Here is a 13116-nt window from a genome sequence, read left to right as displayed (position 1 = left end):
TGTGCTGTATGGAACAGCACAACAGCTGATTTGCCGATCAGCTGGGCTGACGTAACCAGGGTGCAGGCGCACATCATAGGAGGTATCTCTCGATGGGAGATACCATTTCACAGCCACAATTTAAACCTATACAAACAGGGGGGGGGGGACCGTAGTTCTCAGATTGTGCATCGCTGCTGCTGGAGGGTGGCTACTGGCTGTGTTGAAGATCTGGTTTTGTCTGTGTTGCAACCTGGCCTTTCACACAGGTAACACTGGACGTTCAACACAACAAACCTGCCCTGCAATGCAGACAAAACCGAACCATCATCACACTGTAAAGCCGCTCCGCAACATTGAGGCACAGTGTGAGAACTACTGTCTCCCCCCCGCTGTTTGTATAAGTTTCAATTGTGGCCGTGAAATGGTAATTTCCCATCGAGAGATGCCTCCTATGATGTGCGCTTGCGCCCTAGTCCTGTCACTCCAGCTGATCGTCAAATCAGCTGAAGTGCGGCTCCGTCCTGTGCATGCGTGGGCACTATTTGATGGGGGCACTTCAACAGAACACCGGGAATGGGTAGTAATTGGTTTCAACAAAGGAGAGGAAGCAGATACTGTCAGTCGGGAGGTCTGCCACTACCTATTGCTCAAGGAACCCCTAGTGACCTCTGGAGGAACCTGGTTGAGAAAGGCTGCTCTAGGGTGTGTAAAAAAAATTGTCAGCTAGAATGAATTATGGGAAATTTGGATAAAATTGGAGCTCTCTCTCAATATTAGGACTTGCGGGAAGACAACAGGTCTACTTTTAGCATATCACAATATTCTCAGCAAACACAAAAGGGCAAATTTTGAAAAAAAATATATAAATAAATAAGGTGACATGGTTCATATTTCTTTTACACTTTCTCTTTACCTTCTTGAACCTGTTTTTTCAGGACTTTCTCAGCCAATGCCAGGTCAATTTTTTCTTTCTCTACGGCTGCAACATCGGCATTCTGGAGCTGCTTTTCTAGAAATTTCTCTGCCAGGGCCAGATCAATTCCATCTTTCTCACCTGCCCCCCCATCGCCATTCTTGAGCTGGTTCTCTAGAGCTTTTTCCGCCTCTGCCAAGTCTATGTTGTTTCCTGGTGCTGCTTCTGCATTCTTCTTGGACTCCTCCACTTCGTTCTCAGCTTTGTCTCCTTGTAGATCTTTCTTCGGTGGTGCGACCTCCTGTTCCTTAACTACAGGTACCTTCTCTGGATCTTTTTTCACTACCCCTTCCTCCTGGGGAGGCTGCTGAGGTGGGGGTCCATGGTCTTCCTTTTGGGGTGGAAATTGCTCTTCAATTTTGCTCTCTGGTTTATCATCCTTCAGACCAGCATCCACCTTGGCCCCTGGGGCTATCTTCTCCTCAGACTCCTCGCGGTCCATCCCTTCATCAACCGCTATTCCGTCCCGTGGAACTGGGGGCTCATGACGGTGTGCCTCTCCAACAGGGACGGCAATGCCTGGGTCAAGGAGACAGGAGAATTTAGAAACAAAAAAAAAAAAAAAAAGCATTAGAAGTAGGGTTGCACCGATACTGTTTTTTTGCTGGTCAGTATGGGTACCGATAATTTCGATCAAGTACTTGCCGGATACTGAGTACCGATACCTTTTGTGGTGCGATTTCAGAAATTATTCTACTCACTTACCTTTCCACTAGTATTCAGCACTGGACAAAACTATAGAAGCAGATACTTTGGAAAGGAGTCTTCTATTTAGGGTTGCACCGGTATCGGGGCCGATACTGAGCATTTGCACTAGTACTCATACTTATGCAAATGCTCCGATACCTAAAACCAATACCTTTGCAGTGCGATTTGAGCCCGTACAAAACGAATAGGCTCAAATCGTACTGCAAAGAATAGCATGCATTTTGAACAGGAATTTGGTGCGATTCCTGTCCGAATCACAGCGGTTTTCCATACCACTTCTGTATGAACCCAGGCTGAAGTCACAATGACAAGCCTGGGTTCACACAGAAGTGGTGGGGGGGGGGGGATACGCATTTGATTCGGACAGGAAATGCACCGCAAATCTTTGCAGTGTGATTTGAGCCCATTCATTTTGTATAGGCTCAAATCGCACTGCAAAGGTTTTATATATATCGGAGCATTTTCATGAGTACTGGTGCAAATGGTCAGTGTCGACACAGCACACAAAGCAAGGTCAATACAGACATGGTTGAGCGAGTTTGGGGTGGAGGAACTTGACTGGCCGGCACAGAGTCCTGACCCCAACCCCATAGAACGCCTTTGGGATGACTTAGAGCGGAGACTGTGAGCCAGTCCTTCTCGTCCATGATCAGTGCCCGACCTCACAAATGCGCTTCTGGAAGAATGATCAAATATTCCCATATACACCCTCCTAAACCTTGTGGACGGCCTTCCCAGAAGAGTTGAAGCTGTTATGGCTGCAAAGGGTGGGCCAACTCAATATTGAACCCTACGGACTAAGACTGGGATGTCATTAAAGTTCATGTGCGTGTAAAGACTTTTTCATTGTAGCTAGTCTTGTATATAAGTATATGTTCCACCTAAATCCCCATTTCCTGCCCTGGTCCGGCATACCTTTGTCAGGTCGGTCCAGCTGGACCTCTTCCTGCTTCCTTTTCTCCTCCACCGGCTGGGGGACTTCAATGGGGCCCTTAATCTGTGGCTGTTCCACTTCATCCTTCTTCGGAGGTAACTTGGGTTTGTCGCGGTCATCAGCGGGCTCCTCCACAACAGGTTTCTGGACTGAGAACACAGAACAGACCATCTGATAAATAACATGGAGATGCCAAAAACACTTTCTGTAACTGACGGCTATGTACCACTATGTGTATTTCTCTACATCTGCAGCAGGGGGTGCTATGTGAACAAGGCATAACGGCCTGGTTGTTCTGTTATGTGTATGTATATATTTAACAACATAACATGCAGAACTGATCTGTTTAACCCCATTCTAACAGAAGCGTTCTGAAGGACAATGACCGAGAGTAGCGGACAATGTCTGTTAATCATTTGTCTTTATTCCCCCATGGATTGTAGGATGAGGGCACAAGTTATCCTTGCAGAAATATGTCTGTAATGAGGAAAGTCTGTCAGAGGTTGTAATATATTCTTGGGCATCAAACAGAGATAAAGCCAAAGGGCGAAACAGGGACAGGGAGAGCATACACAGAGAGAGAGGATGAGAGATTGGGTGGTGTCAACAGGGAAAGGGATGAGAAATGGGGGTGAACAGAGAGAGATCTCAGAGATGGGGGTGCACTGAGAGGGCTGAGAGATGGGGGCGCAAAGAGAGAGGGATGAGAGAAGACAGATGGGGGTGCAAAGAGAGAGGGACAAGAGAAGAGAGATGGGGGTGCAAAGAGAGAGGGACGAGAGAAGAGAGATGGGGGTGCAAAGAGAGAGGGACGAGAGAAGAGAGATGGGGGTGCAAAGAGAGAGGGACGAGAGAAGAGAGATGGGGTGCAAAGAGAGGGACAAGAGAAGAGAGATGGGGGGTGCAAAGAGAGAGGGATAAGAGAAGAGAGAGAAGAGAGAGGGACCAGAGAGGGAAGAGAGAGGGACCAGAGAAGAGAGAGAGGGACCAGAGAAGAGAGAGAGGGACCAGAGAAGAGAGAGAGGGACCAGAGAAGAGAGAGAGGGACCAGAGAAGAGAGAGAGGGACCAGAGAAGAGAGAGAGGGACCAGAGAAGAGAGAGAGGGACGAGAGAAGAGAGAGAGAGGGACGAGAGAAGAGAGAGAGGGACGAGAGAAGAGAGATGGGGGTGCAAAGAGAGAGGGATGAGAGAAGAGAGATGGGGGTGCACTGAGAGAGGCATGAGAGAAGAGAGATGGGGGTGCACTGAGAGAGGCATGAGAGAAGAGAGATGGGAGTGTACTGAGAGAGGGGTGAGAGAAGAGAAATGAGGGGTGCACTGAGAGAGGGAGGAGAGAAGAGAAATGGGGGGTGCACAGAGAGAGAAGAGAGATGGGGGGTGCAAAGAGGGAGGGATGAGAGAGGAGAGATGGGGGGTGCAAAGAGGGAGGGATGAGAGAGGAGAGAAGGGGGGTGCAAAGAGAGAGGGATGAGAAAGGAGAGAAGGGGGTGCACTGAGAGAGGGATGTGATAGGACAGATGGAGGGAGTCCACAGGGAAAGTGATGAGAAAGGGGGGTGCACAAAGAGGGATGAGAAATGACAGGGATGGGGTGTAAACAGAAAAAGAGATTAGGGTTGCACCGATACTAGTATCGGTGCCGATACCGAGTATTTGCACAAGTATCGGTACTCGTGCAAATGCACCGATACCTGAAACCGATACTTTCAGGCTGGGTTCTTTGAGCTGTCAGCGGGGTCTCCCCTGTTGACAGCTGAAGTGTTAAAGAAGTCCAGTAATTGGAGCTGTCAAAAAAAAAAATAAAAAAATAAGCAGATGGCTCAGCCACTGAAACACTAAAATAAAAAGAAACATTGTTTCTTTTTGAATCTTTCTGTCTCTTCATCTGCAGATCAAAGGGATGAACGAATTGTCCTCTGTTTAACCCCCTTATAAACCCTTAATTTACTCTAATCAGACTTAAATAACGCCATATTCTCCTCCATTTAATTATTTTCCTGCTTTTTTTTTTTTTTTGTTCTCGTCTATTTTATAAATGATAAAAAATTAAAAAAAACTTTTTTTGTTTGCTTTGTTAGTGAATATTTTTACACATATATATCAACATATATTTTACAATTTTCACATTGAAAAAGCACAAAATAAAAAAATAAAAATAAATTTAATTTGTAAATAACTTTTCAATGCTTTTCATCATTGGTGGCAGCTTAAGTGAAAACAAAACAGTTGTGGTAAGTATCGGTAATTGGTATCGACGAGTACTTAAAAAAATAAATAAAAATAAAGGAAAAAAGTATTGGTACTTGTACAAAAAAACAGTGCATCCCTAAGAAAGATAAAGAGGGAGAGCGTAAGAGCGAGCGATAAAAAGAAAAGCAGAGAAAGAAAAGTAAGAAAATAAAGGAAAGAAGGAAGGTAGAATAGGGCACAGTGGAGCCCGGTCTCCTGATTTGCAGAATATTCTTATTTTCCGATCCAATAAATTACATTTTTTTTTTCTCTGCCCGTTAAGACTTTAAAGGAAGCGCTGCCTTTGATGCTCTCATTATTAGAGATGCCTATGGGAGAGGGTCGAGGTTTGTGAAGTGGTATGAGTTGTATATAGCAGCAGAGTCATGTGTTAGCAGGGAGGGTGCAGTCGCGGTGGTCTCCATAAGCTATCTATAGTGACTAATAAATATGTTTGAAGGCGACATCGTTAACTCCGTTCCTCTCCAGTAGTGACATCACAAAATCTAGCTCCAGATCTGAAGAGACTACCAGTCAGAGGTGGAGGGCCCTAGATGACCTCACACTGCTGTAGAAAAATCATCTCAGCAAATCAGAGCCCCCCCCCCCCCCAAATCACAGATGCGTTGCGTACTCTTGTTTTCATTTTGTTCAGCAGTAAGACTTCCAATATCGGAAGAGGGCAGCACTGGCGAAGCATATCGGTTAATGATCAGAATTAGTTGTATACCGTGGCATTGATGTGAATATTGGATTCAGCATTAGCTTAGCATTGTGCTGTCAATATTTTGTATTCGTCTGTTAGTTTCTGGACGGGGTGCACACCGCTGTCTCCTGAATGGTTGGGACGACCCTGCATGGCATCTGCTCTGGACTAGTGCCACAGGCTGCCGTGATGCACATCGTGCGTCATAGCCCTAGAGCTTCATTGGTTGTTATGGTGCTGGTAGCTGCCTGCACCGTGGCAGCACATGAGGCTGATCCAGGGTAAACTGCATCTAGGGTTTGTGGCTCCCCATGGAACCCAAACAGCACCCCAGTTCAGAAATTATGGCTTCAACCAAAGCTACTATACTATTTTAGGGTTCTTCCTATCCCAATTCCTTCACATGTTCTCAATAACCATCAGCGTAGGATCCTGCAATTTATCTGGGGATCGTCTCGCCCCCGTATTAATAAACAAATCATGTTCGCCAACAGAAGTAATGGGGGCCTCTCGGTCCCGAATATAAGAGACTACTACGTAGCTTCTACCATTGCTCCGCTCTCTCACCTTCACGAGACGTATCAACTCCCACTATGGGCTACTATTGATGTGCTCGAGACTGACCCCGTTCCCACCTATGCACCGCCCTAAGATTACAGGGCCTTGTATGATTCATACGCTACGAGTTTGGGACTCGGTGAAGTACTCGGCGGGGCTGGCTTCTCCCCATCTCCTGCTGCTGCGACTTTTATGTTGCCCACTTTTCCCCCCGGGCCTTGATAACCCAGCGCAATTCAAGTGGTGGACCATGAATGGATTCGGGGACGTACACTCCTTGCTTACTCCCACTAGGATCTTAACATATGATGTTTTACGCTCGTCACATGACATACCTCTGCGAGAGTATTTCAGGTATCTACAGATCCGTCATTTCCTCCGGAGTCTCATTAGATCTCAAGACGCCCCATACAGGTTGCCACCGTTTGAGAGCATCTGTAGATCCAGGCCCCACTCTCCTGGTCTGATATCTATGATATACTCAGCTCTGATCTCTAAGAGGAGACCTCCAGTGCGGTCTTATCATTTGCAATGGGAGAGAGAGTTGGGGAAGAAGCTGGATCCGGAGGATTGGCAGGCAATGACCCTAGCCATATCCAACTGCTCGCGCAAGGTAGTAATTCTGGAAAATGCATACAAGGTGTTATACCGGTGGTATTATACCCCGATGCGCCTGGCTCGCTTTGTCCCAACCTGTTCCCCTCTTTGTTTCAGGGAATGTGCCCAAGAGGGCACTATGGCCCATATTTGGTGGACGTGCCCGTGGGTGTGCAGACTATGGGTCAGGGTGTATGCATTGCTCCATAGCCTACTTCGAGTAAATCTTAAAAGAGATCCGTTTGAGGCACTCCTTGGCAAACCAATCACTGCGCTATTACGCCCAGAGTGACAGTTGGCGCAACATCTCTTTACTGCGACTAAGTTGACAATAGCCAGAGCATGGAGAACCCCAGCCCTGAGTTTCGAGGCAGTCAAGAACCGACTGAATGATGTTATGGTCAATGAAAAATTGTCTTCTGTTCTGACACTCATGCCAAGTTCCTACATGTCTGGCAACCCTGGATCAGATACCATTATTCGCCTAGATTCGATGTTGCTATATTGTCAATGTAAGGACCGGTTGGGCACACCCTGTGAACCCATTCTCTTCCCTCCCTCCCCTCTCTCTTCCTCGACTCCTCTTCCTTCTCTTTTTTTTTTTTGACCCTCACTACTCCTCCCCTGCTTTTCATTCTACAATCTCTTTTAATCAGCTCTTGACTCTTAGAACATCTTCTTCTCTCCCTCTTCTTTTTTCGTCTTACCAATTTACTGTAGATGATTACTATGGGCTGTCTATGTATTGTACGACACGCTTCTGTTGCAGTCACGTGAAAACCCGGGTTAGCCCGGACACAGGAAATGTTGGCATTACTTGGGCAACAGCCTGCTTTAATTAACACTATACTGTGAAACACCTGAACTGTAATCTGAATGAAAGCCTATTGTATTGGAATGTAAACTTGTTAATTAATAATAAAACTTTTGTAAAAGAAATTATGGCTTCAAGTGGTTTTTAAAGCTTTAGGTTTTTTACCCCAATGCATTCTCTGCATTAAGGTAAAAAAAACTTCTGAGTGCAGCTCCCTCACATATTCTTTTGCGAGCTTGATCCAGTGTTGTGCATGAGAGCAGTAGCTCTCTTCCGCCCCAAACTCAGAGCCATTGGCTCCCATTGCTCTCAATCTCAGCCAGCGAGGATGGAAGGGGGGGGGGGTCGAGTCGAGCTGCATAGATACACAGAGCCAGCCCCTGTGCAAGTGGCCCCAGAGCAAGGAGGAGGATCGGGGCTGCTCTGTGCAAAACTATTACAGAGCAGAAAAATATTGCATAAGGGTTTACAATCACTTTAAAGCAACGTTAAAGCTTCATAATAAAAAAAGAAATAATAAAATGAAAACAAACATGTCATACTTATCTGCTCTCTGTAATGTTTTTGCCTTAGAGCATCCCCATTCCTCCTCTTTTGGGGTAACCCACCGGTGCTCCAGGCTCCCCTTCTGGGATCCCTGGTCGGCACTCCAAGCTCCTCCTCTTCTGGAGTCCCCCTATAGCGCTCCAAGCTCCTCCTCTTCTGGGGTCCCCCACTGGCGCTCCTGCTCTTCTGGAGTTCACCTATAGCGCTCCAAGCTCCTGCGCTTCTGGGATCCCCCACTTGTGCTCCAGGCTCCTCCTCTTCTGGGAATCCCTGCCAGTGCTTTAGGCTCCTCCTCTTCTGGGGTCGCCCGCGCTCCAGGCTCCTCTTCTGGGGTCCTCTGCCCACGCTCCTCTTCTGGGGTCCTACACCTGCGCTTCAGGCTCCTCCTTTTCTAGGGTCTGCCCGCTAGCCCTCCAGACTCCTCCTCTTCTGGGGTCCCCCACCGGCGCTCCAGACTCCTCATCTTCTGGGGTCCATCTATAGTGCTCCAAGCTCCTCCTATTTTAGGGTCCCACGCCAGCGCTCCTCTTCTAGGTTCCCACGCCAGTGCTCCAGGCTCCTCTTTTTCTAGGTTCCCATGCCAGCGTTCCAGGCTCCTCCTCTTGGGGATCCCTGCCAGTGCTTTAGGCTCCTCCTCTTCTGGGTTCCCCCCCTGTGCTCCAGGCTCTTCTGGGGTACCCTGCCCACACTCCAGGCTCCTCTTTTGGGGTCCTCCGTCCATGCTCCAGGCTCCTCCCTTTCTGGGGTCTGCCCGCCAGCCCTCTAGGCTCCTGCTCTTCTGGGGTCCCCTGCCGGCGCTCCAGGATCCTGCTCTTCCGGAGTCCCCCTATAGCGCTCCAAGCTCCTCCTCTTCTAGGGTCCCATGCCAACATTCAAGGCTCCTCTACTAGGGTCCCACGCCAGCGTTCTAAGCTCCTCCTATTCTGAGGGCCCTCCCACAAGTGCGCTCCAGGCCCCTCTTCTTCTGGTGTCCCCCAGTGGCGCAACACACTACTCTTCTTTAGCAATTGCCCCCATAGGCGCACCAATATGTGCTCGCTCCTGAGCTGGCCTTTCTACGTCTATTGACATACAGCGGGTGGCTCAGCCCTGCCCCCCTGCTTGCTTGGCACAGCATTTCATTGACAGTAGTGGGAGGCTGCTTTCAATCTGCCCAGGGAGGAGGGAGACAGCAATGAGAGCCGCTGCTCTCGTGCACAGCACTGGATCAGGGCCCAGGTAAGAATAAGGGGGACTGGGGGGGTTGGATTCTGCAGGAAGGAAGGGTTTTTCACCTTAATGCATAGAATACAAAACCTTAAAGGGGTTTCAAAGGTGAAAAAACACCTGCCAGTTACTGGCCCCCCCAGCCCACTCGATTTACTCACCCGAGCCCTGTATTTCTGTTGGCGGAGACACGATCTCCCTCTCTCCACAGGGTCCTGGCTCTTGATTGGATAGATCGATAGCAGCGCAGCCATTGGCTCCCGCTGCTATCAATCAAATCCAATGATGCGGGCACTGGGCCCGAATCCGGCATTCGTGTCTATTGACGCAAATGCTGGACTCGGGAGCGCACCCGCAAGGTAACCCCCCCCCCCCCAGGAGAGCGCTTTTCCTAGGGGGTTATCTGGTGCGGGGGACCCCAGAAGTCGAGCATCGGGGCCACACTGTGCAAAACGAGCTGCACAGTGGAGGTAAGTATGACATGTTTTAAAAAAAAATTAAAAAAAGAAGTGTTTACAATCACTTAAAGGCTTTAGAACCATTTTAAGGACTTGTACGTCAGTCGTTTTGCTTCTCTGAAGACCTTTGTGCTTTCTGGACTGTTTTGCACACTTGTGTTTGGATTGCACTTTATAACACAGGCAATTCTTCTTACAAATAACCGATTACTAGCCTGAGATAAAACTTCCGTGGGTTGGAAAAACAGGACGCAAGTGATATTTCCCCGGTGGACACTTGGAGGAGAGCTATCACAAGATACGCAGGTAGCGGCAATGACCTCGGCTTCCTCGCTCCTCTCTGCACAATGTCAGGAAGCAGCTGCCCGGCTCAGATCAGACACGGCCATACTACCAGCAGAAACATTGTCAGTGCCGCTCACACTGCCTCGCTGTCCTTGTTCTATCAACAGCCTGAAGAGTCATTAGAATTAATCTACAGATCTCAATCTCCACAAGCAGGAAAAAAAAAAAAAAATAAATAAAAAAAAAAACATTCCCCATGTTATAGAATAGCCATGAAAAAAAAGGGGGCCTTTAAAGAAGCCCTGGATATTTATAGCCCCCTTGTGGGTGAAATGTAAATAATACAATTGTATATGAGACCCGCAGCTGCTGGTTATGTCTAATGATGCACCGTGCTATGCAAGAATAAACAAAAAATAAATAAAAATGCTTATGCACAACAATAGGAAAAACATGTGTTACAGCACCATCTTGCTCAAGGATTATTGAGCCTATAAAGCATGTTGGGAGTAAACAGGTAAGGGTAAGCTTAGGAAAATGCCCCTTGCATCAAAAACACCAGCTGAAAACTGGCCAATCAGCAGCATCCTGTTGGCTCATGTGCAGCTCACTGAGTGATTGGTGGGGCGTGAAGTGTACATTATTCACATCACTTTGTAAATCACTCCCCTCCCCCCCCCCCCTTCTATTCCAAAACATGTGCAGGCCGACGTGAAGACGGAAGAGATGCAGCATTGACATAATGACCTCTGCATGCCGCAAGTCATCCGATTCCAAACTGGAACTTCTGTTGCAAAACTTAACTTCCCAGGATTGCTTTCTATACATAATTAGTAGGGCTGCAGAAATTATCCATTAATTGCTCGATTAATCGTTAATTTCTTCGATCGATCAAAATAATTTTGATCGAGGAGGGTCCACGGATTGAGCTCCGTGGTCTCGCCCATAGGAAAGGCCGCGGCTTCGGCCTAGCTCCAGAGAGGCGGCCATCTTGGTCCACCTGGCGGCGGCCTAGTAGCGGCGCGCTGACGTCATCATCACCCGCCTGCTTGTGCCGTCTACTCTGCTGACGGGTCTGCCTGCTGTCTATTCCGGACAGAGCGGACAATCTGAGATGTGGACATTACGGTATGGCAGGAGATAAGGGCAGATGTGGATATTTTCTTAAAGTTTAATAATAAAAAAAAAATTCTAAAAACTGTATGTGTGTTATAATTAATCGATTAAATAAAAAATCAATTAAAAAAAATCAATTAATCGAACACGAAAATTTTAATCAGTAACAGCCCTAATAATTAGTTTACTTTTCACTGTTACAAGCAACCATTTGAATAAAAAAAAATATTTATTCAGGGTTTACTAATGTGATTAGTTGTGATTGGCTATAGCTAATCACATGGTACAAATGGTCTGCAATTGGCCCTCTCTGTACCAAGTGATCACGGTGACCAATCACAGAGATCAACACAACAGTACACAATGAATAGCATGAACCAAAGCCCATTGTGTACAATTGACATATGATCTGTTCTGATTATCCACAGTGATCACATGATACCATCAGGGGCCCGGTACACTGATATATCAACCGCTGTATCTGGTGGCCACAACAGGTGACAGATTGTGCCACAGTGCATCCCGGGAGGACGTCATATGTCGTGTACCCCCTTCTTCAAGGAAGGTGGGTATTAACCAGTTCCCACCAGGCCTATAGTACAATGCTGGCTGGGCAGGAACTGGTTAATACCTACCTTGAAGAATGGGGAACACCATGAATGCATGCCCTAAAAAATGTAGATGTTAGTCCAAATAAAAAATGTATCACAGAGAGACCTTGTTTTTGTTACAAGTGCACCAATACGGCTACAATCACCTCAATTGTGATCTGAATGATGCCCGCCATCATGCTCGGTGGTAAGCTGCACCAGTAGAGTTCATCTCCTTCTGAGGAATTACCTGATATTTTGGGAATGTTTTGCTCCAGCTCCACCTTCCCATCTTGAATTCCTTCTCTCCCCAGCACCTCGGACTTGACTTGTGGCAATGGTTCCTGGGGAACCATCATGGTAGCGTATGTGCTGATCACCAGAATCACCAGGCCGACTCCCAGAATGAACTGCGCATGAACAGAGAAGACGAGTCACATGCAGCCACATCCTTCACCAAGTACATTCATAGCAAATATATATCAGTCCTTAGCTACCCCCCCCCCCTCCTTCCTGCGCTGCCATTCTGACACAAGTATCTTGAAGGGTTTCACCCAGTTTCCTGGCTCCCGATAAAGCCCTCTGGCACATCTCTGCATGTATAGAATACTTCCTGGCAAAGTTTTGGGACCTCCGTTTTCCTCCTGTAGTGCATGAATGCAGGACACCTGTATGTGCATAGATTGGCGGTCAGTAAGGAGACGTCCCCTTACATTGGCGGGCAGTAAGGAGACGTCCCCTTACATTGGAGGTCAGTAAGGAGACGTTTCCTTACATTGGAGGTCAGTAAGGAGACGTTTCCTTACATTGGAGGTCAGTAAGGAGACGTTTCCTTGCATTGGAGGTCAGTAAGGAGACGTTTCCTTGCATTGGAGGTCAGTAAGGAGACGTTTCCTTACATTGGAGGTCAGTAAGGAGACGTTTCCTTACATTGGAGGTCAGTAAGGAGACGTTTCCTTGCATTGGAGGTCAGTAAGGAGACGTTTCCTTGCATTGGAGGTCAGTAAGGAGACGTTTCCTTGCATTGGAGGTCAGTAAGGAGACGTCTCCTTACATTGGAGGTCAGTAAGGAGACGTCTCCTTACATTGGAGGTCAGTAAGGAGACGTCTCCTTACATTGGAGGTCAGTAAGGAGACGTCTCCTTACATTGGAGGTCAGTAAGGAGATGTCTCCTTACATTGGTGGTCAGTAAGGGGATGTTTCCTTACATTGGAGGTCAGTAAGGGGATGTTTCCTTACATTGGAGGTCAGTAAGAAGATTTACCCTTACATTGGTGGTCCGTAAGGAAATGTCTCCTTGCATTGCTTGTCAGTAAGGAAATGTCCCCTTGTGGTCAATGGTGAAATGATTGCTGATCCTGTCCACTCAGATCGATTTAAAGCTAGGGAAGAGGTTACTCGGGAGAGCTGGAG

The 13116-nt window shown here is 47.4% G+C and overlaps 1 protein-coding gene across 9 annotated transcripts in view; it reads right to left on the bottom strand.

Annotated features, from left to right (window-relative positions):
• SLC38A10 (solute carrier family 38 member 10) overlaps positions 1 to 13116 on the bottom strand; it is an 84040-nt gene that overhangs the window by 10581 nt on the left and 60343 nt on the right. For 5 of the 9 annotated variants that reach the window (XM_077458707.1, XM_077458710.1, XM_077458709.1 and 2 more), the window contains exons 12-14: positions 11953 to 12112; positions 2579 to 2746; positions 896 to 1474 (exon numbers count right to left, since the gene is read on the bottom strand). In XM_077458707.1, coding sequence (XP_077314833.1) covers positions 896 to 1474; positions 2579 to 2746; positions 11953 to 12112 — 907 coding nt within the window. The remainder of the gene's footprint in view (positions 1 to 895; positions 1475 to 2578; positions 2747 to 11952; positions 12113 to 13116) is intronic. The other 4 variants (XM_077458712.1, XM_077458715.1, XM_077458714.1 and 1 more) reach the window with 1 other exon arrangement.

Source organism: Lithobates pipiens, unplaced genomic scaffold (genome assembly GCF_037356315.1).
Source record: "Lithobates pipiens isolate NorthernLeopardFrog02 unplaced genomic scaffold, aLitPip1_a1.2 Scaffold_28, whole genome shotgun sequence".
NCBI lineage: Eukaryota > Metazoa > Chordata > Amphibia > Anura > Ranidae > Lithobates > Lithobates pipiens.
This window is presented reverse-complemented; position numbering and strand designations above follow the sequence as displayed.